At 51.4% G+C, this 25,717-nt stretch overlaps 2 protein-coding genes across 8 annotated transcripts; both read right to left on the reverse strand.

Annotated features, from left to right (window-relative positions):
* Window positions 1-1,714: 1,714 nt before the first annotated feature.
* On the reverse strand, window positions 1,715-8,956 carry KLK6 (kallikrein related peptidase 6). Of its 7 annotated transcripts, none has more exons than XM_070633293.1 (7): window positions 8,676-8,838; window positions 7,876-7,945; window positions 7,411-7,458; window positions 6,925-7,081; window positions 4,660-4,907; window positions 3,301-3,437; window positions 1,715-2,418 (listed from the first exon to the last, which is right to left on the reverse strand). In XM_070633293.1, the coding sequence occupies exons 3-7, from the start codon at window positions 7,454-7,456 to the stop codon at window positions 2,266-2,268; spliced, it is 741 nt and encodes a 246-aa protein (XP_070489394.1). In that variant the 5' UTR covers window positions 7,457-7,458; window positions 7,876-7,945; window positions 8,676-8,838; the 3' UTR covers window positions 1,715-2,265. The 7 variants fall into 7 exon arrangements, with proteins under 7 accessions (XP_070489394.1, XP_070489392.1, XP_070489395.1 ...); XM_070633291.1 differs by having other exon boundaries at window positions 7,876-8,006; window positions 8,676-8,837; XM_070633294.1 differs by having other exon boundaries at window positions 7,876-8,201; window positions 8,676-8,788.
* Window positions 8,957-13,336: 4,380 nt separating this feature from the next.
* On the reverse strand, window positions 13,337-18,179 carry KLK7 (kallikrein related peptidase 7). The gene is made up of 6 exons (XM_008544483.2): window positions 17,930-18,179; window positions 17,382-17,514; window positions 16,807-16,966; window positions 16,184-16,431; window positions 15,774-15,910; window positions 13,337-14,135 (listed from the first exon to the last, which is right to left on the reverse strand). Exons 2-6 carry the CDS (start codon window positions 17,452-17,454, stop codon window positions 13,980-13,982), a joined length of 774 nt encoding a protein of 257 aa, XP_008542705.1. The 5' UTR covers window positions 17,455-17,514; window positions 17,930-18,179; the 3' UTR covers window positions 13,337-13,979.
* Window positions 18,180-25,717: the final 7,538 nt, after the last annotated feature.

A 25,717-nucleotide genomic window follows, 5' to 3' on the forward strand; every position in this document is an offset into this window, starting at 1 on the left:
TGGCATAGTGGTTAAGTTCATGCTCTCTGCTTCAGTGGCCCGGGGTTTGCTGTGTCAGATCCTGAGTGCAAACCTACACACCACTCATCAGGCCATGCTGAGGCAGCATCCCACGTAGATGAACTAGAAGGACCTGTAACTAGGATATACAACTACGTACTGGGGCTTTGGGGAGAAAAAAAAAAAAAGGACGATGTTAACAGATGTTAGCTCAAGGCCAATCTTCCTCACCAAAAAAAAAAAAAAATTCATACTTTAAGACATTGTTTGCTTTCTCTTCAACTCTAAAGACCTTTGAAACCGAAGGACTCCGTTCTTTTCATATATTCCCTCTGTCTTTGGACCACATAACTCTTCCATCACAAAATGACCCCTGATTGACTGTGAATATCTCCTGTGGCATGGTTGCTCTGTGTAATCACTTCCAATTCAATTCTACTCTGTGCTGGGCAAAAATCAGATTGCAAAAAATATTTGTGCAACAGATGGATTATCATCTCTGATTCTCTCTCCGTTCCTAAATATTTCTCTGCTCCTAACTCCAGCTCCCATGGTGGGCCCCTCTGTTCCCTCTCTCTGGGGAGCCAGTCCCTGTCCCAAAGGGTCCCAGGGAAGACACCTGGCTTAGATGTTATTCTGTCTTCCTCAGAGATGGTGCAGTGGGGGTTAGGAGAAGAAGACGCTCTGAGGACAGGGACAGGCCTGCGGCTTAGGGTAGAGGTGTGTGCATTGGTTTGGCATCATGCATGGTGCTTCTTGGTGGGAGAACCCCAGAAAGCATGCGGAAGACTGAGTCCTTGCCCTGTTCTGCCTGTCTGCTCCCCTTATTTCTTTGGGGGGATTCCAGTCTCTCTTCCTCCTTGCCCACCCCCCCAAATGGACCATGGCAAGATCTTTCTAATACCCAGATCTGATCCTGTCCTTCTTTTCTTCCAGGCCCCCAGGATCAAGGCTAAGTTTTTCTGCCCAGGACCGTCTTCCATTGACCTACATTCCCTGTCATGTCGCCCACTTCTCCCGTCTCAAACCCCAGCTCCCGATATCCTGGATGATTTGCCATCTCTGGGGCACCCCAGGCTTTTCTACAGATCATTCTCTCTCTGAGAATGCCACTCTCCCAACTTTCTCCATATGGTGACCACATAGTCAGTCTCCCTTCTCCAGCCCTAGCAGCCTCGGTCCCAGCTCAGCCCTCACCTTCTCTGCCTGCACCATCACCTCAACCTCTTCCCTGGCTTCTAGTCTCTCTCCTCTAGTCCATCCCACACATGGTTCCAGTGCTGCTCCTGCTCACAACTCTTCCATGCATGATGCCATGGCTCCCTATTGCCCTCAGGAGAAAGTCCAGCCTCTCACCCTGGGGTCGGAGGTCCTTTGGGACCTGGTCCCTGCTCTCCTTTTGCCCTCAGGAGAAAGTCCAGCCTCTCACCCTGGGGTCGGAGGTCCTTTGGGACCTGGTCCCTGCTCTCCTTTCCCATCTTATCTTCCATCACTCTTACCCACACACAGCGGTCTCCCAGCCCTCTCACCTCCCTGCTGCTCTTGCCTCAATAGGAGTTTAGGGGAGAAAGCCACCCCATGAGGGCTAGCACGAGGTGGAGCAATCAAGGGTGTCTTCCTGGAGGAGAGGAAAAAGCAAATTGGGCTATAAAAGGGAGCTAAGAATATCTGGGTTTCAGAGAGGCAGGAGCAGGACAAAAGCAAAAAGCACCACTGGTAATAAAATTCGCTCTTTATTGCTCACACAAGTGTGCCAGGCACTGTCACCTGTTTCACATATTCGAAACTTTCAATCTGCCCAACAACAGCCACCGCCTTATGGGAAATACGCTATTATTATCTTGATTTGACAGATGAGAAAATCGACACAGCCGAGGAAGGCACCTCCGGAGGGTGCACAGCAAGCCAGCGGCAGAGCTGGGATTCCAGCTCAGGGTTGGCCAGACTTGCGGCCACTCCTCTGCAGAAAGAGATCGAGCCCATGGGATGATCAGGGAGGGAGGGAAGCTTGGAAAGGATTTTCCTCTGTTCTCTAGTGGAGGGGGTAAGACCTTAGCCCATGTCCCCACTTGCACCCGGTGGTGTGAGGATGGGCTAAAATCAGGGAGGGTTCTTGCTGTCGCGTCACTGCCTTTATTAAGCGTTAAGGGTCAGGTCTGGGCAGGTGGCGGGGGGGGGGGGGGGGGAGGCAAGGTCCTGGTCAGACATATTCTGCAGCCAGCAAGTGAGGGTCGTAGGTCAAGAGTTGGGTGTCACATGTCAGGGTCAGTTGGCCTGGATGGTTTTTCGGATCCAGTGGCCATATCTGCAGACGTCGGTGTAGACTCCCGGCTTCTCCTTGGATCCACAGGGGACGTTGCCCCATGATACGAGGCCCCGGAGACGGTCTCCACATACCAGCGGACCCCCGGAATCGCCCTACGGGAAAGAGGAGAGAGAGTTAGATACAGAAATGCAGAGAGAGAAAGACAGGGAGACAGAGGAGACGTAGAGACATGGAGAGAGGGAGAGAGAGGCGCTCAGAGATGGAGAGAAATCCTTGAGGACAGAGAGAGACACACGCGGAGAGAGTCACAGAGAGAGACTGAGGGAGACTCAGAAATGTGGAGAAACAGAGAGAAAAAGAAAGAATAAAGGTCCAGAACAGACTGAGAGATGTGGAGAGAGGCACAGGGGCAGAGTGAGATGGGGAGGGAGGGAGGGAGAGACAGAGAGAGAGAGCTCTAAAGAGAGGACAGTCTCAGAAATGGGGCTTGTCTGCCTGCCCTTTCTTTGTGTCCGATTCGCTATGTATCAGCTTATGTCTGCCTCTTTCTCCCTCTCCACTGGTCTCTGCAGATCCTTCATAGCACTGGGCTCAGTTTTGGCATAAAGAGGAAAGACCCCATACACGATGGTGGAGGAAACCCAAATTAAAGGGATTTGAGAGTGGGGATGGAGAGCCCCTCTCCCTAGCTAGGGTCGCCCTCCTCGACAGCTTGGCCGTTTCCATGCAGGACCTGTGGGGACTCTGTTGGAAGAAGGAGAGTCCCCTCACACCACCCGTCACCTTACTATGACCCTCTGGTTCTTGATCTCTCCATCTCCATCCTTGTCTCTGCATTTCCTGTCTCTAGTAGCTGTCTGTATATCTCCGCCTGCCCCTGACTGTGTCTCTGTATTTTGGACTGAGTCTCTCTCCCTTCTCGTGCCTCTGATTCCCTCCCAGCTGGTCTCGATAAAGCTGCAGCGTGGTCCGTGTGACCGTCTCTTCCTGTCTCTGTCCTTGGCTGTGTAACGGGCAGGTCCCGGTGTCCTCACCTGGCAGGAATCCTTCCCGTGCTTCTCGTCCCCGGCGCACACCATGTTTTGGGTGATCTGGCCGGGGTAGGCGCGCTCGCACTCCTCACGGGACACTAGGTGGATGTATGCGCACTGGATGGTGTCAGGGTAATTGCCTGATGAGACAGATGGGCCGGGCTCCCCTCACGTCTCGCCCTTCCCGCATACTCCTCCAGAAGCCCTTCTTGTGTTGGTCCCCATTTCCCGCTGGTTCCCTTCCTCCCATTTGCCTCTCATTCTTAAACCAGTTTTCCTTGGCCCTAACTCCTGATTGGTCCCTCTTTACATCATCCTTCCCTCCCATTGGCCTATTTTCCTCTTCAATCGCACCTCCTCCGGGAGTCCTCATTTCCTATTGGTTTTTCCTTTCTCTTAGGTCCTTCCTCCGCTTGTCTCTCTTCCATTGGTCCCACCTTCTTCAGCAGTTCCCGCTGACCTCCAGAAGCTCTTCCTCTGTTAGTCCCCCCTCTATTATACCGCTTCATCCTTCATTGGACCCTTCTTGCCCATTAGCTCCTCCCGATTTGTCACCACTTGATCACTGGTCCTTTCCCAACGGGTCCCTTCTTTCCCTAGGTTCTCCCTTCCTATTGGTCCTTCATTCAATGGTCCTCCTCCCTGATTGGTGCTTTCCTAAATGGACCAGCCCTCCTCCATTGGTTCTCCCTTCCTATTGGTCATTCATTCAATGGTCCCCCCTCCCCGATTGGTCCTTTCCTAAATGGCCCTGCCCTCCCTATTGATTCTCCCTTCCTATTGGCCCTTCATTCAATGGTCCGCCTCCCTCATTGGTCCTCTCCTAAATGGCCCTGCCCTTCTCCACTGGTTCTCCCTTCCTATTGGCCTTTCATCTAATGGTCCCCCTTCCTTTTTGGCCCTGCACTCACAGCCCCACCTTCAATGGTTCCTGCAGATCTGTTGGACATTTTTCTTCCTCTAGTGAGCCCTCTTGAACATTGACCCTTCCCCCTGTCAGTTCACATCCTTCAGCTGACTCCCCTGCTTATATTGATCTCCCTTCTTCCATTAGTCCCTCCTCCGTGTATCCCTTCCTAATCTTTGGTGCATCCTGATTGGCCCCTCTTCACAATTGGCCTCCTTCCTGTTAGTATCTCTTCATTGATCTGTCATCTTATGGCCCATCTCTCCATACCATTCACCCGTTGGTCTATTTTCTCCATTTGGCTGTTCATTCATTGACCCAACTCCCATATTTTCCCTCTCTTCCACTGGCTTCTCACCCTTTGATACACCGCCCCATTGGCCCTCACCATCAGCCCTCCTCTCCCATGACCCATGACCCATCACCTGCTCCCGCACCGTCCTCCCCCTACTGACCATCTGCCGTCTTGCCCCAGCCTAGGATGTGGCAGCTGGTGTGGTTGGCCGAGCAGTCTCTTTCCAGGGACAGGGGCTGGATGTGTTCAGAGAATCTGGTTGGGCGTGCCAGGCGCAACAGCATGATGTCCTGGTCGTGAGTGGCGGGATTGTAGCCAGGATGGGCCACAGCCCGGACAACCGAACTCTGCTCCTGGAAACTCTCCCTTTGCTGAAGGTTGTGCTTCCCCAGGTAGACCTGGAGATCCCTGGGAAAGAGGAGGGCTGAGTCTCACCTGGAGCCCTTGAGCTGCAGCAGAGATTCCAGAGGGGCTGTGGTGGGAGGTGGAGCAAGCCCGGTATGCCATGAACCATCTGGCCTGCTCCCCTCATAGTCTTCCTGGCTCAGTCAATGACAACTCCATCCTTCCAAAATAACCCCGATGACTATTCTTGACTCTATTTCATGCCTCACATCCAAGCTGTCTAGAAATCTCTTTGGCTTTCCAAAGCAGATCCAGAACCTGACCCTTCTCGCATCCTCCATTGCTACCATCTTGGTCTGAGCCACCGTCCTCTCTTACCTGGACTGTGGCAGTAGCTGCCTCACTGGATTCCTTGCTTCTGCCTTTGCCCTTCCACAGTCTACCTTCCACCAAGCAGCCAGAGCTATTTTAACAACATGAGCTGGTCCCGCTTCTGCTCAGAACCCTCTCACGGCTCCCATCTCACTCAGAGTAAAGGCCAAAGTTCTCACCAGGGCCCACAAGGTCCTGCACAATCTTCCTCTATTACTTCTCAGTTGTCTCCTCCCACTCTTCCCCTCTGTCTTTCTGCTCCTGCCACACTGGCTTCCCTGCCTTTCCTTGAACATAACAGTCATCCTCTCACCCCAGGGCCTTTGCACTGGCTGTCCCCTCTGCCAGCAACTCATTGTGTCATTTTTCGAGGATTTGTTAAATAACTATCTTTCTGCACTTTTCTGCTCCTGGGTTCCCTGGGGCAGGCACTCAGTGTACCTCCCTCATCCATGGCTGATTCCCCACTGCCCAGCCCAAATCTGGCACTTGGTTGGTGCTCTCCATCAATGTGCACCGAATGAATGAAGGAAGATGGAGGGGGTGATGTCAGGCCTCCCTGAGCTGCGGGGAGACCACGCGGTGGGGGGCAGCCTTGAGTCCCTGGTTCTGTGTGACGAGGCCCCTCCCCCCACAGTGTGCATCGCACCTGTTGGCTTCCAAACTCTTGAGTTATCACTTTCTACTTCTCTGAGCCTCTGTTTCCTCATCTGCAAGATGGGACCAGGAGTCCCTTATTGTGGGGATTCCAGGAAGGGTATGGAAACTGCTTAACCTGGCGCCTGACCTGAAGATGGCGTTGAACAACTGTTGTTAATCTAATTGGTGATGATTAGTGTCTCAAGAGTTGGTGCCGGGCCCTCTACACTCCTCTATCTATTCCCTGCTTTTTGGATGACCTCATCCTGTCCCGTGGCTTTAAATGCTACCTGTTTACCTCCAGCTCTGGCCTCTCCCCCGAGCACCACTGGCCGACCTGGCCTCCTTCCTGGACATCTCCCGGGTATCTCAAACTCACCTTGGCTAAAAATGTCTGACGCTCCCCTGCCAGTATCCAAACAGCTTCTGTTTCCCTCTGCTCGACTCAGAGAAGGACACACCAAAACTCCCCATCATCTTTCAAGTCAAATACCTTCAGCCCTGCTTCTTCTCTCCCACCTCACCTAGTCCTGCTGGTTCAGTCTCAAAATACCTCCCAAGGTTTTCACCTTCCCACCATCCGCACCACCACCATCCTGGTCCAAGCTGTCAGCTTAGCCCGCCTCCACCTGCATCCCTTCCCCTCCTCCGGCCCAGCCCGCTTTGCACATGGTAGTCAGGATGTCCCTAAAAATGCAAACCAGATCGTGCTGCTTCCCTGATTAAAACTCTCCAGTGGCTTCCCACTGCCCTCAGTCAAGTTCAAATGCTCCATCGCTCCCTACAGGCGCCCTGCGTGATCTGATTCCCCATTCAGGAGGTCAGCTCATAAAGGCAGCAATTTTGTTTGTTTGTTTGTTTTTTACTGCTAGATGACCAGGGCCTCAGACGGTGCCTGGTGCATATTTTGCACTCAGTTAAACACAGGCTGGATGAACCTGGTTATCAGACGGCCTCACGCTGGGATTGGGGGATGTGTGTGTCACTTCATGCCTCACGTCTGCCAGACGCCCCTGGGATCTAATTGCAATAGCTCCTCATTCATGGCCTCATTCACGTGGAGACTCACGTTTTTTTGCAGTGGGCGGCGGTGAGGACCCACAGGGGGTGAATGAGGACCCCCCCGCAGAGCAGGTGGCCGGAGCTGTAGAGCACAGCTTGGTATGGGTGGGACGTCTGCTCACAGGGCCCGCCATGCATCACCTTGTTCTTCTCCTCGGCCCAGGCTGAGGGAGGGAGGGTCTGGATCAGAGAGGAGGTCTGGAGACACCAGGTGCAGCCCCCAAAGGGGACCCAATCCTGTCTCAGTCATCAAGATCACCTCCATCCCCACCTCCCAAACCCACCCCATCCTCAAACTCTTCCCCATCCTTAAACCCACCTCCCACTCCCCTTCCCCCTCTGCATCCCTAACCTGGCCTCTGACTTCTTCCCCATTCCAAACCCACCCCACCTCCATTCTCATGTGTCTCTCCCTCCCCAAAGCCAATCTCTTCCCCGTCAACAACCCCCACCCGACCCCTAAACCTCCCACCCCTGTTCCCTTTCTTCCCACCTGCAACAATCAGGACCACAGCTATGGTCAGCGTCTTCATGCCCATTCCTGAGGGGGGAAGCCAAACGCTCCATCAGTTCCTATCTCAGCCTCCACCGGAGGCCCCTCCTTCTTCTCCCTCCCCATCCTCTCCTCCTCCCTGGCCTGCTGTGCTCTCCTGACCCTCCGCTTCTGGCTAGCCTCCTGATTGCGCGTTTCCTCTGCCCACGTCTTCCATGGGAGGGCCCTGTGCACCAGCGAGAACCCAGAATCACCTCCGAGGGTCTGTAGGCTTGCAGCGCGATTCTCATTAAGCTTTTCCATTTCTCTAGGCTCTGGTTTGCCTCCCTCCTAACAGGAAGGCCTGGGGGGCCCTGACGTTCATCCCTCCCCACGCAGAGGGAGTTTTCCTCTGTACCTTGGCTCTACGCTCACCTTGTTGCTCACCACCACACCTGCAGGTTCTGGGGTGCCCTGTGACCTTACCTGCTGGGGGCTGGCAGTCTACCAGCCCAGGGGTTCCTGGGTCGGGGAAAGGGGCAACAGGTGTCACAGGCTGGCAGACAGGGAGGCAGAAAGAGTCAGAAATGCAGGTAGCTACAGGAAGAGAAGGGACTCTGAAAGCAGAGACGACGCCTCAGAGTCAGGGAAAGAGAGAGAGGAAGCAGAGGGTGTACGGGTCCTGGGGTCCAGGGCTTCCACACTGCTGGCTGGACACCCGGGCACCCCGAGCTTCCTGGTCTCCCTGGAAGAGGTTGGTCCTGTCCTCAGAGGTTCCTGGGGCTTCCTTTTAACCCCTGTCTCCTGGGTTCCTGAGAGAGGAGGCCCCACCCTTTAACTTCTCACTCGGCCCTCCCACACACATTCCTCCCGCTCCCACGGCTCTGATCCTGATGACCCCCTCTTCCAGGGAGGCAAGCACCAGTCCCTGAGTTCACTGGGGGTCTGGACTGCTGCGTCTTGGGGAGGAGGGGCCAGTGTCCCGAATTCTGGGCCTTCAAGGAGGAAGGGGCTAGAAGTCCGCACTCCTGAGTCTAAAGGAGGGAAAGATAAGAGCTTGTGCTCCTCAGCCCCTAGGCTTCCTGTTCCTTGAGCAAGAAAGTGTCTGAGGACCCAAACGCCAGCATCCCCGGCAAGTGCCCAGTCCCCCAGGCTCCAGGAATCCCACCCACTCTGTCTGTGAGCACCCTGGGACCCGCAGACCCTCCCTCCTGAGGCTGGCATCCATCCTCAGGCATTGGGAATCAGGTCATGTGGGTTCAGCGGGGTTGGGGTGATTCACGCACCTGCCCGTAAGTCCCTCTGTGGTGTGACGACCTCTGTGTCCCCACGAGAGTGAGTGAGCCAGCCAGCAAGAAAGCATGTGTCACCAAGCTGGCACCCGCCCCTGCCCTGGGCTGGGGTGCAGGCCCAGGCGCCGTGGGGAACGGGGCCTCGAACAATCGAGCTTTGTCTGCCCCCAGCACCCAGTGCCATGCTCCCAGCAGCCCCGTTTCTCAACTTCTCTTCCGGACAGTCAGGCAGGCCGGCGGCCGGCCGGCTGTGTCAATAGCTTCCCTTTGTCCCTGTCTGACAGTCCTGCCGCTGTCCTTTCATTGTCCACCCACCTCTGCCCGGATATCAGGACTCTTGACCCTCCGGGTTCACCTCCTCCAAGTCTGCCTCCCTCTGAGGTCTCTCTGTCCATCTGTCTCCCTGGCCGTGGTGGGGATGTCTCCACGTCCGTCTCTCCCTCTCTCTGTCTGCATGTTTCTCTGTGCTTCTCTCTGCTTCTGCCTGTGTCTCTTTATCCCTCTGCCTCTTTCTCCATCTTCTCTCTGTATCTCTCTTTCCTCTTGATTTTCTAAGTCTTCATGGATGCTCTCTAAATCTTTCTCTGCTCCTCTTGCCCCAGATCCCCCTGCATTTCCAGAGAAGCATATGCATATGGGCAGAGGGAAGCTAGGTGCTTGGGGATCTAAGGGGGATGACACGAGGGGCAGGGGCAGTGGAGAAGCTGGTGGGACACTAGGATCCTAGCCTTTGTCGATGAGACTCAACATGTAGGGAGAGATGTGAAAATAAGCAGAATTGCAAGCAAATTTGAGAGCGACAGAGGAGTGTGATGAGAAATGGGGGTGCCGGCAAGCTACAGGAGGGGATCTGAGGAGGTGCCTTTGAACGTGGTCAGGAAGAGAGGGGGTGAAAAGGCCGGGCACGTGCAGAAACGGCCGGTGGCAGCAGAGGTAGCCCTGAAGCGAAATGAAGATGGGTGTGGCCACCACAGGGATGGGGAGATGCAGGGCCTGAGAAGGAAAAGGGGGATCTTGGGAAGCCCTTGGGTAGCAAGGACAACTGATGTTAATAATTTCCCACCTCACCTCTTATTCTTGCATTAAATCTAATTGTCACTTCTTGGCTCAGCCCCCATCACTCTTGGGATGAAAACCAATTTGGCATTCAATATACGCTCTGGGGCTGCTCCCCCTACCCCCGCTAGATTCCCCCAGGTCCTTCACACTCAGGTCCCCACTGAACTCAGCATCTTTTTCTCAGGACCCACCATCCTCCCAGACACCAGGCTGGACCTCTCATAGTCCACTGACCCCAAGCCCCGTCCCACCACCTCCTCTTTCTGTGTGGTCCCCTCTTCTCTGTTCCCATGTTGGTGGCCCCAGCTCACACCTGCTCCTCTCCCACCTGGACCATCACCCTGGGCCATCCTCTCTTCTGTATCCTTCACTTGACCCCAGAGGGGTCTTCCTGCACCCAGAGCTTCTCCCGCCCCCCTCCTGCTCACAGCCCCGCCCTGGGCCCCCCATTACTCTTGGGAAAAATTCCCAGCCCCTCAGCCTGGTGTCGGAAGACCTTCAGTATCCTGAGCACTTCTGCCCAGTACACATATCATGCCAAGTACACATGTACCTTTAAATTTTCTAGTAGCTGCAGTTTAAAAAAAAAAAAAGTAAAAGAAACAAGAGTAGTTCATTTTAATATTTCATTTGACCCAAGACATCCGACAAGTATCATTTCAAGGTGGAATCAAAATAAGGAAATTTTAAACAGATACCTTGCCTTCTTATGTTTTGCATAATAGTTACTTGGAATTGGATGTATCTTTTTGACTTAACAGCACATCTCAATGGGAACTGGCTACATTTCACAAGTCAGGAACCACCGTGGTGAGTGGCTGCTGTATTGCACAGTGCGGTTCTGCTCACTTGTTTCATCACCCAAGGCTCCAGCCTTGGAGATGATCTGAAGTTTCCCTGAACTGTGCCATGCCCTCTGACCCCTAGGCCTCCATCCATTCCATTCCCTTCTCTCAGAGTGTTCTTCTCACCTTCTCCTGGCAGCAACAACCTGTCCTTCAAGTCTGTGCTCAGACATCACCTCCTTCAGGAAGCCTTCCCTGAACGCCACCCAACTTCCACCCTCTGCGGCTGGGTTAGTCACTCTCTCATCTATGTTCCCACAACAGGTGCCTCCCTCAAGACACGCTGGACCACGACCATCTGGATCCAAGTCCATCTCCCCCACTGAACCTTGAGCTTCCTGAGGGCAGGCACCGGGGCTGACTCACCCTTATGTCCCAAGCTCCGGCAGAGGACCTGGCCCAGAAGAAGCCTTAGGAAATGTTGACCAAACGATGAAATGACTTCATTACGCCCACTCTCATTTTACAGATAAGAAACTGAGGCTCAGAGAGAGGAAGTTAATTGCTCAACATCAGACACCCAGGAAATGGTGGAGCCTGGATCGGAACTCAGCTTCCAACATGGCGGTGGACATGGCCCACCTCTTGGCGCCCCCACCGAGTCTGCCTTCCTACAAGACAGGACCGGTGGACTTGAGAGGAACTGTTGAGAGTCCTGTGGAGGGAGGTGGCAGGTGGTGGAGAGTGGAGGAACCTCTAAGAGAGAGAATGAAGTCCCCAGCTCCAGGCTTTGCCCGTGGCCTTCATGGTTTTGCCATCACCACATGCCACGCCGGCTTATTTACAGGATGTTTTTCTCCAAATTGACAGGCTCTGCAAAAGTCTTCAATGAAGAAAACGTTTGATAAGAAAACTATGAGAGTATGAGCCAGAAAAGGTGCCAGAAGTCACAACTAATAAAAACCAGCACTCATGGAAGGCTTATTCTGGGTCAGACAACGTTCTAGCACTTTCTGTATATTAAGCATATTTTGTCTCCATAACAGCCTTGGGAAATAGGTGCTGTTTCTCTCACTTCAAGGATGAAGGAACAGGGATGGAGAAGCAACGTGCTCAAAGGCACAGCCTGTAGCTGCCAGAACTAGGGTTAGAACCCAAGAACCCCAGTTTCTAGAGTTAGTACTTTAACTATGCTACACTGTCTTCCCGGAGAAAAATGAGGTTATTTTTTAAGAAAATCAACAAGAGTACTATCTCAAGTCATTGCAAACTGATCCACCTCCAGACTTGTGGACAGGAGTTGCTGGGGGGCAGGGCCAGGCGTTCCCAGGCAGACTTAGTGCAACTGCAATGTTTTATTACTTTTTACAATTTTAGACTAACTATTGTTTTGGGATGGCTTGCTGGAGAGAGGAAGTTGATGGAGCTTCATGGAGGTGGGTGGTCGAAACCCCTTGACAGTCTTTAAAGCTGACACTGATCCAAGGGCAGGAGGGGGCCAGGGGCAGACTCCTGGGTCTGAGGGAGGAGGGGCTGGGGCCTGGACTCCTGGGTCTGAGGGAGGAGGGGCTGGGACCTGGACCCCTGGGTCTGAGGGAGGAGGGGCTGGGGCCTGGACCCCTGCGTCTGAGGGAGGAGGGGCTGTGGCCTGGACTCCTGGGTCTGAGGGAGGAGGGGCAGGGGGCCTGGACTCCAGGTTCTGAGGGAGGAAGGGCTGGGGCCTGGACCCCTGGGTCTGAGGGAGGAGGGGCTGGGGGCTTGGACTCCAGGGTCTGAGGGAGGAAGGGCTGGGGCCTGGACCCCTGGGTCTGAGGGAGGAGGGGCTGGGGTCTGGACTCCTGGGTCTGAGGGAAGGAGGGACTGGGGGCCTAATTCCTGGGTCTGAGGGAGGAGGGGCTGGGGGATGGACTCCCGGGTCTGAGGGAGGAGGGAGCTGGGGCCCTGGCTCCAGTGTTTTGTGGGAGGAAGCACATTTGCCTCGTGTGTGCAGGGAATTGGTACCTGCAGAAATTCTGCAATATGAGGAAGAGTAGGAGAGGGGGAGGTTAGGAGAGACTCAAGAGGGACATGAGATGAGGAGAGGAAGGATCTGGAAGATGTTGCCTTGGAGGGAATTCTGGGGGAGAAACTGGAAAGACAGGTAGGAGGGGTGGATCCTGGGCTGAAAATCCCTCTGTCAGCAGCGTCTGAGGTGTGACCGTCCAGGGAGCCTGTGAGGGCAGGAGGCCTGGGGTGTGGCCAGGCTCTGAGTCACAAACAACTTCTCCTTCCTCCCTTCTCCCTTCCAGAGGCCCCTTCCCTGTCTTCTTTGAGAATAGGAACCCACCTACCCGGGTTTGCCCCTCATCCTCCTCTGGCACCGGAATGCTGGCTGCTCACCTTGGGCAGGCCCTTGGGGGACTCGGGTATCCTGTCTTCCTGCCAGCCCTACACATCCAGAAAACCTCCTCCCTCTCCACTTGTTTGCCACCTGTGAAATGCTCAGAAACACTTACACATCCCGTTCCTGATGAAATAGGCATATTCTCTGCTCCCTCCCTTCTTCCCTCTCTACCTTCTCTTCCTCTCTCTCCCATTTTACAGACGAGGAAAACTGAGACCTGGGAAATGGAGAGAAACACACCCCTGGGCAGGGACGCAGGGCGAGGGCTCAAGATAAGATACAGTTGTCTTTCCAGTCTCCCTCTCTTCAGGGTCTCCTCTCCCCGACCTTAGATCTTCGGAGCTTTATTTTTCAGGTTGTAAACAAGCACATCCGCAGGAATGCAAATGGAAGGAAGGAAGCACCCCACGATGACCACGGAATGCAACTTGGTGCATGACTTCAGATTTTATTCTGTGAATATTTCATTTTACATGGCAAGGATCACGTACATACAGATCTTTGCATCTTCCTTTGTTCGTTTTGCATCACAGAGTATAAATATTCTTGCACAACACTAACAATTCTGCATAATTATCATCCTTAACAGACTCATCATATCCCTCCCTGTGCCACTGTCCTGTTGTTGACTGAATTCACTCACTTGGGCCATGTTCAGTGTTTCCACTGTTTTGCTATGATAAACAATGTTGCAATGAATTCAAACCATGCTCCACACTTTGTTTTTGTTTTGTTTTGTTAGCTGTAATATCTTCCTAGAACGAGAATTACTGGGTCAAAGGTGGTGAACAAAGGTTTCGATTCACCCTGCCAAGCGGCCTACCACAGAAGTCGTATGATTTCCAATTCCGGTGGTGGAGGCTGCTGGTCTTAGAGCATCTTAACCAGCGCTGAGGTCTTTGTGTTTCTTGTTCTGGTTTTACGTCCTTGCTAATTTAATTGGGATACTGTTGGTTCTAATATGTCTTTGAGGAGAGGCAACGTCAGATATGACTGTAGGTCATCAACGCCCTTATTTCTGTGAATTTCTTGTTCAGGGTGTAGAGGTGGAGAGATTCGAGTGTGGAGAGATTAGTGATGCTTTCTCATGGTCTCCTTTATCCAATTGACATACTTGCAGACTTGGGTGTAGACACCTGGGTCATTGGGTTGGCCGCAGGGGAAAGTTCCCCAGGACACCAGGCCTTGCAGGGTCCCTTTGCACATCAGTGGTCCCCCTGAGTCACCCTGGAGGGGAAAGAGCAGATGAACTTGGGTTTCAGAGTAACCATCACTGAGGTCTCATATACCCCGCAGTTATCTTTATCCCGTGAGCCCAAGGACTTCCACTCTGGCCAATGGGAAGACACTCATCGTCTCTGGGAACCAATGGGAGGGCAGGAATTAACGCTCTCATGGCGAGAGCAAACTAGGTTCTCTGAAGACATTGGCTTGAGCCCCAGCCAACAGGACCAATCAGAGGGAAGGGGGCGGGGCTTCCAGGGGTCAGAGTCCCATTTATTTTCCATCCTTAAGGACTTCAAGCTAGTGGGGGAATGAGCATTAATTCCAGGGGATGGATACATGCCCTTTGAGCGTGAAAGGGGGACAGGACCAAAGACATAATTCACAGGGGCCAGTGCCAAATCAAAGTGCAGGTGCCCTTGCTCAAAAATTAAGAATTTCAAGACAGTAACAGGAGTGTGTTAAACCAAGCAAGGGACTCTCCCCAGCGTGGGGCCCTATGTCACCGCACGGCTTGCACATTCATGGAGCAGACCCTCGCTAGGGGAAAAGGGGAACCCCCCATTCTCTAGGACACACATCTCTGTCCCCTCAGCCCTATCCCTAACACACACCATCCCACCTCCCCTGAAAGCTGAGGGTACAGGTGTGAGCAAAGATAGCGGGGGTGCAGAGTGGAGGGAGAGATGTAGAGAAGAAAAGAGTCGAAGAGAAGGGGAAGAGAAAGGTGGAGACAAGGATGGAGAGAAGAAAGGGGATGGAGGAGGGGGACAAGGAGGCAGAAATGTAGGGGCTGGGAAAAGAGGCAGAGAGAGAGGCAGACAGCCCAGAGAGAGAGGGGAGAGCGAGCGGGAGAGTGAGAGCAAGCGAGCGAGAGAGAGACCCTACACAGAGAGGGAACCCAAAGGAAAACAATGAAATGAAATTAGATGTAATGAGAAGTGGGAAGACCACATTCAGAGACAGAGAGGGGGTTACAGAGATGAAGAAGGGCAACAAAGACAAAGCGAGAGGTGGTTCTTTGCCCAGGACCTGGACCCAGGTGAGGTGAGTGAGAAATTGGCTTCAGGACTGAAGTCTCAGTAATTGCGATAAATACTATTTTAATGCAATGCCTTAGAAAATAAAATTTAATATGAAAACAAAATCCATGAAAAACAGGAGATCCCAGTTTTAGATAAAGTCAGGGTCAGCACAGTCCTGCGCTGAGCCATACTGGAGCCCGAGGCAAATGGAAAATTCAGGAAGAGTGATCGTTCTTTATTCAAAATTCTGATATTTTGTTCGTCATGGACTTTTTGCATGGATTTTTTTTTTCAGTCTTGCATTAGAATATGATTTATCTTGATCACTGAGTGTTTTGTGGCCCCCTTGAAGTTTGGGCTTGAAGCTAGTGCCTCACTTGCCTTCCCCTAGTCTCAGGCCCTCTTTCCCACCCCCACGGCCCAGCCAGCCCCCCTGGGCTCCCACTCTGGCCTGGACAGAGAACGGGGTAAAGAGAGCTAGGAAAGCCGGCTTGGGGGTGAGAAGGAAGGCTCAGAACCAGGGCCAGGCCCTCAGATTCTAGACGGAGGGGCAGACTGGGCTCTGTGAGGAGAGGAAGTAGCTGGGGTCCTAGGGCCAGGAGGGAGGGGGTCTCACATTGCAGGCGTTGGTCTTGGAGTTGGGAATGCCAGCACACAGCATGGAATTGCCCAGCAGGTCCTTATAAACCTTCTTGCAGTCCTCGGAGGAGATGAGCTTGACATCGGTGCACATGAGCTCCGATGGAAAGGTCACTGGTGAGGGCGGGAGGCGGGGGTCAGTCACAGGCCTGGGTCTGCGGACCCCTGGGAGCTGATGGGGAAAGGATTGGGGCCCTGGACCCTGAAGGAGGAGGGGGCTGGCGGGCTCAACACCAAGGCCATGAAAATGGGCCAGACTCCCAGGTCTGAGGGAGGAGGGGCTGGGGGCCAAGACTCCTAGGTCTGAGGGAGGAGGGGCTGGGGCCAGCACTCCTGGGTCTGAGGGGCTGGAGGGTGGGGGCTCTTGGATCATGGGGGCAGCCTCACCATCAGGGCTGGTGGTGGTGCCCCAGCCAGAAACGGTACATGTGGTCCCAGGGGGTGCGCAGCTGGAGGGCAGGTTGACTTTCTTCACAGTTGCTGACAGTCTTGCCCTGCTACTTAGCTTCACAAGCATGATGTCATTCACATGGGTCTGAGTGGAGTAGCTGGGGTGGCGGAATGACCTTGTGGCCCTGATCTTCTGGGCTGACCGATCACCCAACCGTTCACTGCCCATGTGCACGTTGTACTCACTGAGAGAAGGGAGTGACATTCAGAGACAGATACTGTGACTGAGAGAGGGTGAGAGAGACCCAGAGAGAGGGTGAGAGAGACCCAGAGGGACGGGGACAGAGACCCAGAGAGAGGGGGACAGAGACCCAGAGAGAGAGGGACAGAGACCCAGAGAGAGAGGGACAGAAACCCAGAGAGAGGGGGACAGGGACCCAGAGAGAGGGGACAGGGACCCAGAGGGAGGGGGACAGGGACCCAGAGAGAGGGGACAGGGACCCAGAGAGAGGGGGACAGGGACCCAGAGGGAGGGGGACAGAGACCCCAAGGGGGGGGACAGGGATCCAGAGAGAGAGGGGGACAGGCACCCCGAGGGGTGGCTGGAGGCGCTGACTCACTTCATCATGCAGTGGGCGGCCGTGAGCACCCACAGCTCGTTGAGCAGCACGCCTCCACAGTGGAGCTGATCGCCCCTGAGCAGGGCCACCTGCCAGGGCTGGGAGCCTTTTGGACATGCGTGTCCTTCAATAATCTTGTCCCCGTTCCTGTTACATTCATCTGGATAGGGAAATGGAGAAAAATGTGGGTAGCAAGGGTCAGGAGAGGCAGCAGCCGAGGGATTTGGAGAGACAGAGATGGAAACAAGACAGACAGACAGGCATGGAGAAAGGCAGAGGCAGAAATGGAGAACAGCGCAGGATAACGGGGAGATGGAGAGAGACAGAGGGAACCCGCTCAGAAGACACTGAGTGCAGGAGGCAGGGCCTGGGGGGCCAGAGACCCCAGGAATCAGAAGGAAGCGGGAAGAAAGGGGGCAGAGGCAGAAGAGTCTTGTCCTCTGCGTAGGAAGCTGCTGGAGGTGGGGAAGCGTCCTGACTTAGGAACTCCTTGGAGAGAGAGGGGTCCTAGAGAGGGTCACTGAGGATGCTGGGAGTCCCAGGGGCAAGGTCAGGCCCACCGGTCCGGCCCTCACCTTCTTGTCCAGCAGATCTCAGGGCTAAGGACAGTAGTAGGATCAGCATAGCGGGGAGAAGGGATCCTGCCATGGTGGCTTCTCTTGAGTCTCTTGGGGCTGCCGGGCAGAGGAAGGGTCTCTTCTGTTGAGACTAGGAAGGACAAAGAGTTCAGGAGGCAGGAGTCCAGGCCCCCAGCTCCTCCTCCTCCGGACCCGGGAGTCCAGGTCCCAAGCCCTGCCCCCTCAGACTCGGAGTCCGGGCCCCCCTGACCCCCTCCCGCCTCGGACCTGGAGTCCCGGCCCCCAGCCCCTCCTCCCTCAGACCCAGAAATCCAGGCCCCCAGACTCCCTTTCCCTCCCGACCCGAGAATCTGGGCTCCCATCCTTCCCCATCCAAAGTCTGTATCCTCAGTTCCTCTTTCCCTAAGAGACCCAAGATTCCAGACCTCCAGCCCCTCACCTCTCAGAACCAGGAGTCCAGGCTTCCCACCCACCTCCCCTCAGGAGCAGGAGTCAGTTGTCCACCCAGCCTCATCGCCCCCACCCCAAATGAGGCCTGTTCTCACCTCAGGAGGGTCTAATCTGACTTGGGCTCCAGACTGACCGGGAGCCAAGTGTCTCTTGCCCTGTGCGGGCCGCTCTCTTATACCACCCCTGCCCCCGCCCCCAGCGCCCTGGGGTGCAGGCGGAGCTGGCACTGAGACGCCCCCTTCCTGAATTTGTTGCTATCTTGAACCCTTGCGGCAGCTAAAGCTATTGGCCGAAGCCTATTCCTTCTCCACCCTCCTTCCTGAGGCCCGGGTCCGGGCGGGACCCAACAAGTTCGCCCCCGCACATTTTGGCCCCACCATCCCAGGTGGCTGCTCCGGAGGGAGGGACCAGGAGCTGGCTCTGAGGGGCGGGGGCAGGATTCAAGGAAAGGCAGAGCTCAAGGGATGAGCTTTGGCTTGGGTCGTCTTCTGGGGCTATTTTTCTTGCCCTCATCCTCTCTCAGGGGTGGCCTAGACCCTACACCCTTATTCTGACCAACCTGAGCAAATTTTTCCAGGCTGCATCCCAGTTGTGTCTTTGAGCCTGAACCCATTCCCAGCCCTAATACACGAGTATGAATTAAAAAAAGAAGGCTTTCCCTAACTCCACCCCCCTAAATGCTTACTGTTACCAAGCGCATCTGTGTTCTCATAAGATACATAGATTTCCACAAATATTATGTATTCATAACAAAAATGTGCTAAACTTTCTCTAATATAATTTTTTATTTACTCTATAAAATATCTTGGACAATTTTTCCTCTTAATACGTTTAGAGCATTTCTCCTTTTTTTTTTTTAAAGATTTTATTTTTTTCCTTTTTCTCCCCAAAGCCCTCCGGTACGTAGTTGTATATTCTTTGTTGTGGGTCCTTCTAGTCGTGGCATGTGGGACGCTGCCTCAGCGTGGTTTGATGAGCAGTGCCCTGCCCGTGCCCAGGATTCGAACCAACAAAACACTGGGCTGCCTGCAGCGGAGCGCGCGAACTTAACCACTCGGCCACAGGGCCAGCCCCATCATTTCTCCTTTTTTTAAAATAAGGATTCATAATATTCCATACTAGCGTTGTATCCTGATTTATGTAATCTGTTTCCAATTGAAGTACATTTTGATACTTTTAAATATAATCATGCCAGGAAGAACTTTGTACATTCATCTCCGCTCACTGCATCCATTTAAGGAGTATCTATTAAGCATTTACTGTGTGCCAGAAAGTATTCTGGCTGCTGAGGGCACAGCAGTCAATGAAACAGACAAAAATTCCTTCACAGAGGCTCTTGTTGTAGTGAGTGGGGACCGTAAGTACAGAAAGAAGTATATAAAATATAAAGCTTGTGAGAAGGGGGTAAATGCTGTGGAGAAAAAGAAGACCAGGGAAGAGGGATGGTTCTCTCCACTCCCAGGGCCCCCTGGGGTTACAGTATTATGAAAGATAATTGGAAAGATTGCACATGAAGATGACATTTGAACAAAATCTTGAAGGAGGTGGTGGATAGATCCATGTAGCTACTTGGAGGTAGTGAGCTCTGGGTGAGTTAGGCAAGGGATGTGCCTAGAATGTTCTAGCAGGGAAGCCAATGACTGGAGCTGAATGAGGAAGGGGAAGAAGGACAGGTAAGGAGGTCAGAGGCATGATAAGATCTAGATGACATAGGGCCTTGAAGACCAATGTAAGACTTTGGCTTTTTCTTTAAGTTAGATGGAAACCATCATCTGATTGTTACTTAGAGGCAAATTCCTAAAAGTGGAATTGATCCTAACTTCTCAATCAGACCCCAAAATGTGATTCATTCCTTAGCACTGAGCCCAAATCTTATCTCCTTATATCCTGACCTCAACCCAACTCTATCTTTGTCCCATAATTTGAGCCCCCCCATAGATGTTATTGTTGCTTACCCAAGCTCTCACTCCTTCTGTCTTTCTATCAGAACCCAGGTTTTCTTTAGATAATCTTTTATCCTCATCATGACTATAAGCTTTACTGCACCAAGCATGGAAGCCATATTCTGTTTGCCAGTGATTGGTTTAGAAACGGACATGGGATGCAGTTCTGGCCAATCAGGAGTGAGGGGAAGACCCCTGGGCACTTCTGGGAAAGGCTTTCTTATTTCCAAAAAGAGACACTGGGAAACTTATTTTTTCTTCTGCTAGATGATGTCCCTTCTGGGTGTAAATTCTGCAACTGTGGCAGCCCTCCTGGAACCATGGAGGGAAGTGGCCGGTGGATCAAGCCAAAACATTGAAGATGGCCAAAACAGAGCTGGAGATCATCAGGGCCTTTCACGAAGTCACTGAGCTGGTGAATTAACTAACCACAGAGCCTCTTCATCTCATGACTTCCTCAGGTTTCCTTTCTGTTCTATAGTTTATTGGTCCCCAAAGCCAAAATCTTCCTTACTGATATGTCCATGTTGAACCCAAATCTCAACTCAGATCCCAAATCTGATCCCAAACCGTGAATCCAAATCCAATTCCAACTCGAATCTATATCTTGAAACCACATTGATCAACAAACCCAACCCTACCTGCAGTTCCAGCTCTGTCTCCAGACCTCCTCCTATATCCTCTCTCAGACCCAATCCTTTATCTGCTTAAGAAATACATACTGAGGACCAGCTAGGTACCAGGCTGGGTTTGGTGCTGAGGATCCAGTGGTGCATAAACCTGGACAGAATATCTTCCTCCAAGGAGCCGACAGTCTAGTGTAAAATAAAAATAACCAAATAATTGATAAACAAACATAAAATTACAACAATGATGTGTGCTCCAAAGGAAAGATGTGGAGTATTATAAAAGCACTTCCAAGGGGTCTTGGACCCAAGAAATGACAATGAGCTGAGTGTGAAAAGAATGGTAAGCATTAACTAGAAGGAAATGGAAGCAGCCTGGAGAGTGTATCATGTAGTGGAAACAGCATGTTCAAAGGCTCTGAGGAGGAATGGGAGTATGGATGGAGCTCAGAGAAGAGAGGTTGGCTAGAACCAGGCAACATAGAACGTTGTATGTCATGGCGAGTTTGACCTTATCCTGTGGACAATGGTGAACCACTTGGACTTTAGTCAGAAAGTGACATAACGAGATTTGTATTTTCAAAATATCAACCTGGCTGCTATATTAAAAATGGATTTTAAGGGAATGTGGGCACCTGAGGAGGCCATTGTTGTTGTCCAAATGAGAAATGATGGTAACTTGGCTAAGGCCATTTGGGAGGTGGAGACGGCAATGAGTGGATCGATTCAAGATGCTTTTACTAGAGAAAATCAACAGGTCTCATCAATGGATTGAGTGGAGGTTGTGGTGGTGGAGACAGAGGGTAAGGCTTCAGGGTCTCTTGCTTGATGGATGGTGGTGCCATTCATTGAGAAGGCAAGGTCAGATATGATCAAGAGCTTAAGAGGGTGAGAAAGACCTCAGTTCCTGACTTCAAGCATAATTCTAACTCCAATCGTTACTTTGACACAACTCTTAACACCAATCTTGACATAAGCCTGAGTCTTAACCTGAAACCTCAACTCATACCCAATTCTAACCCTCAGTTCTGCTTCATCCTTGACCAACTCCAATTTATACCGCAACTTGGAACCTATTCCTGACCAAATTCCTGACTCCAAATATCAACTCAAGCTATGACTCACACCCCAATCAACCTTAACCCTGACTCTCGACGCGAGTCCTGAACAACTAACCATGAGCCAAACTCAACCTTGACCCAAGCCCTGAACGTCACCATACCCTCAATCCAAAATCTGACCCCATGCACAACTCAGACTTGTCTCCTTCCCTATCATATTCCTGGAAGCAGTGACATCCTCCCCAAGAACCCATCCCTAACTTACATCCGACGCCAATCTTAACACTCTGATCCCAATCCCACCCCTATTCTCATTTCCAGCCCAATTTATCCCTGAAATCCCATCCTCATTTCCATGCCCAACTCTTTCACCCACCCCTTCATCAATTCTACACACCACCTTGACCTTTTGTTTCACAAAAAGTCTACCCACTAACACCATACTAATGTTGATCCCATACTGACAAAATTCAAGCTAGGTCCCCCAAACTTCTGAGACACTGACTCTCGTCAAATCCAAAATTAGACCCCAGAACTCAGACTCCTGACCCCACCAATTCCACAGCATCACCCTGGCCTTGAGGGGTGTCATATTTCCTAACTTGGACTCCCAAATCAGACCCAGGCCACTTGACCTCACAGCCTCATGACCCAGCAACCTCTATCTTTCCCTCCTGACTTCCCAAGGAGAGGAGTTTTGGCAAGAATTCCAATATGTTATCTCCTGCCCGAATCTTCATCCCTGGGTTCTCCCCTCAGCTCTCTACCTCCTCAACATTCTGTTAGAATGAGGAAAGGAGCCCTGGTATTCACTCCTAGATCATCAGAACTTCTCTTCTGCTGTGCTTTGCCTATCTGTCTTTCTGTGTTCTTCATTATTTGATCTGATTTTATTGCTAATCACTGGTCTTCGCGAGCAGAGAGAATGTGTCTAATGTTCACTGGTGTTTTCTTTAGCACCAAGCCCAGCCCAGGGAACATAGGAGATACTTAAATACTAGTTTGCAAACGACTGGCACCCACAGATCTGCCAACCTTAGACTCAGCCCTTCCTTGATCCCTGTACCATTCAGCCATGGGGTGTGATAGAAAGAAGTTGGTCTTACAAGTCAGACCAACACAGGTGTGAACCCTGGTTGCCTTCCCTGTGATTTCAGGTAAGTGACCTAATTTTTCTGTGCCTCACTTTGCCCCTCTCTATAGTAGGGGAAAGCAATCCCAAGGAAAATGGGAGGATTAAATAAAATTACAGAGAAGAAAATAGATGGGCACATAATGGGCACTGAATTAATATTAGCTGCCTTACCCCATCATCCAAGGAGTGAAGCACCTTCCATTTCTTGTGTACCTACTGTGTGATGTGTTGGGTGCTTCTCAAACCTCATGGCCATTCCTCACGTGGGTCCAAGCGAGGATTGTCTTCCCCATTTTATAGAGGAGAAATTAGAAGTTTGAAAGAGATTAGATCACTTGAGCAAAGTCAGACAGTCGAGGAGTCAGAAGAGTCGGAATTTGAGTGCTGGGCATCGCCATGGTGTCACCATTGCACAAACCCACACTCTGGGACAACCTCACATACCCTCAAGAGTCTCACGGCTCAAAATGAACTCAGAACCCCAGGGGCTTATTATTAAGGATGCACACCCCCATGTTGGTGATAGCCCCAAATACCAGTCCTCCCGTGCCCTTTCGCTTTAGTACCTGTTCCTAAGTTGCACCCAGACACCCAGCCTCATACCTCCTTGGCCCTCAGATCTATGCTGAACCTTTGTCTGATGACTCATCTTCCAGCTCATGATCACACCTGAGAACTGGCATCCGTCTGTCTTGCCAGCTGTGCCTTGCCCTGAGGGAACCTGGATATTGTGACCCTGGAACCTTCTGATTCAGCCCATTGTGTTCTGGAACCCATTGTTTCTGACTTTCTGGATTCCTTTCCTCCTTCTTTCAAGAACAGCTCCCTACTTCTTTTGGGAAGCTGCCCCTTCATTTCATATAGTTTTGGTGGAACTGTCAATCACAGTTCCCCAAACCCTTCTACCTACCCACCCACCCATTGGGATGGACACTTGATCCAAGCTAAGTCATTGAGCATACTGCTTCCTTTCTGGCAACAATGATGGATCAAAGGGGTGAGCTCAGTTCAAGCTGAACCAATCAGAGTTCTTCCCTGGGATTAATATCAAGATGCAGTGAGAAAAGAAGGTTTTTGTTTCTGCTGGGTTTGCTTAACTGGGTCTGTCTGTAGCAGCTGTGTTCCCTTCGCTGTGAAGAAGTCTTTACAGAAGCTAGAAATGAGATCCACAGGAGAGGAAAAGAGGCAAGCAGAGATGAGAAACAGCTCACACATATGGGAGAGAGAAACAGAGACAGAGAGAGGCAGCCAGAGTGACAAATAGTGTCACAGAGAGACAGAGAGAGTCACCATTTCAAGGACTAAAGACTCTGGTACCCATGTCACCTCCTTGACATCATGAACCATCCCCACAGCCACCTAAGCCAATCAATGCCCTCGTCCATAAGCCAGTTTGAACCAGGGCTCTGACACTTGTATCCAAAACTCCCTGATGGAGGCAGAAATAAGCTCCCTGACTCACCGGGTCCTTCCAGCTTTTGTCTGCACTTTGGTGCTCCGATTTCCTGCCAGATTCCACAGTCCATGATTCTATTCCTGAATTTCCAATTGGCCCTTGGACAGGCCCCTTCCTCTCCTTGGCCTCACCCACCCTTCTCCTTAATACCATAGATGCATCTTCAAATCCTGTCTGGTTTACACTCCGTTGGGGACATTTAAATATCACCTGGATATTGGGTGATATTAAGGAATTATTATTAACTCTGCAAGACGTGATAACATAAGGTGGTCAGGTTTAAAAAGAATCTATCTTTTAGAGCAGGGATTGGCAAACTTTTTCCATGAAGGACCAGATAGTATTTTAGGTTTTGTGTACCAAGAGACAAAATCGAGGATATTATGCAGGTACTTACATAACAAGAGAGAAAATAAATTTCCACTCATTTTTAATTGATGAAATTCAAAATACAATAATGATCATTTAACACAAATTTTTGTCATACACCTCCATTAATGAGAAAAATGGAATTATTTTTCGGGAGATGACATCTTGCTCAATTAGTGTTCAGAGTTATGACAGAGTTATGTTAGTGACAGAGTTCCCTGTCATCAAATCAAATAGTAAAAATTATTTTTAGATCTTGGGATTTGGCCTACCAGCCGTAGTTTGCCATCCTGTTTTAAAAATATGTGATGAAATATTTAAGAATGAAATGATGGCTGAGATTTGCTTCCAATCAAAAATATTCCAGCACTAGGGAGGTGTATGGGAGTACAGGTGAGGCAAGAATTGGTTTTGCACTAAGTTGGATGGTGGCATGTAAGGGGTCATTCTGCTCTTCTCTCTATTTTATATATGTTTGAAAATTTTCATAACAAAAGTTATAAAGCAATTCTTCAGGTTGAGATGACCCTTGAGTAGTCCCTCCGGAAATGCATCCCTGGCACCAGGGGTTAGTATCAGGTATGACAGACTTCCTCAGGATTTATGGTGTTAGAGGGTTTTCACGGAGGATCAAGGAAGCTGATATACACAAGAGCATCACTCACATCCACAGGCCTTGCGGAGAACAAGCCCCACCCACAGCCCTGGACAGTCACGTCTCATATCACATGACTCCAAATAGCCACTGATTGGATAAGGTTGGTCACCTGACCAAAATGCAGGCAAACCATTGGCCGTTCAGTGACCTATGATGTGGCTGAAGGAGAAAAGAGGAGCTGGAACATTGGATTCTCTTGCATGAGAATATAATCTGAGAAATCTTGGGTGAAGCAGTTGGTGGTAGTTGAAGGTGAAGTTCAAAGGCTGTGAGGCAGGGAGAGAGACTGGAGCATCCCATGAGGGAGCATACACTGTGAAAATGCGGAAGCATGAAGCAGCGGAAGGAATGATAGAGTCAAACAAATGAGTTAGGTGGTTGGTAGCAAGAAAGGAATGGAACATACCTGAAGGGAGATGAGACAGACACAGAGGACAGCCGAGCTCTACCTCTTTGCAATTTCTTTATATCTTTACCCACTTCACACATCTCTCCCAAAGCAACTTACATTAAGCCTTTGCTCTAATGAAAACTCCCCAAAATGTCCTTTTCTCCAAGCTTCAATTTGGACACGAGCAATGAAGCAGCTCATCTCCCTTTACCACAGTAGTCACCTCCAGACAGCTCTAAGTGGT

Source organism: Equus przewalskii, chromosome 9, assembly GCF_037783145.1.
Source record: "Equus przewalskii isolate Varuska chromosome 9, EquPr2, whole genome shotgun sequence".
Lineage (NCBI taxonomy): Eukaryota > Metazoa > Chordata > Mammalia > Perissodactyla > Equidae > Equus > Equus przewalskii.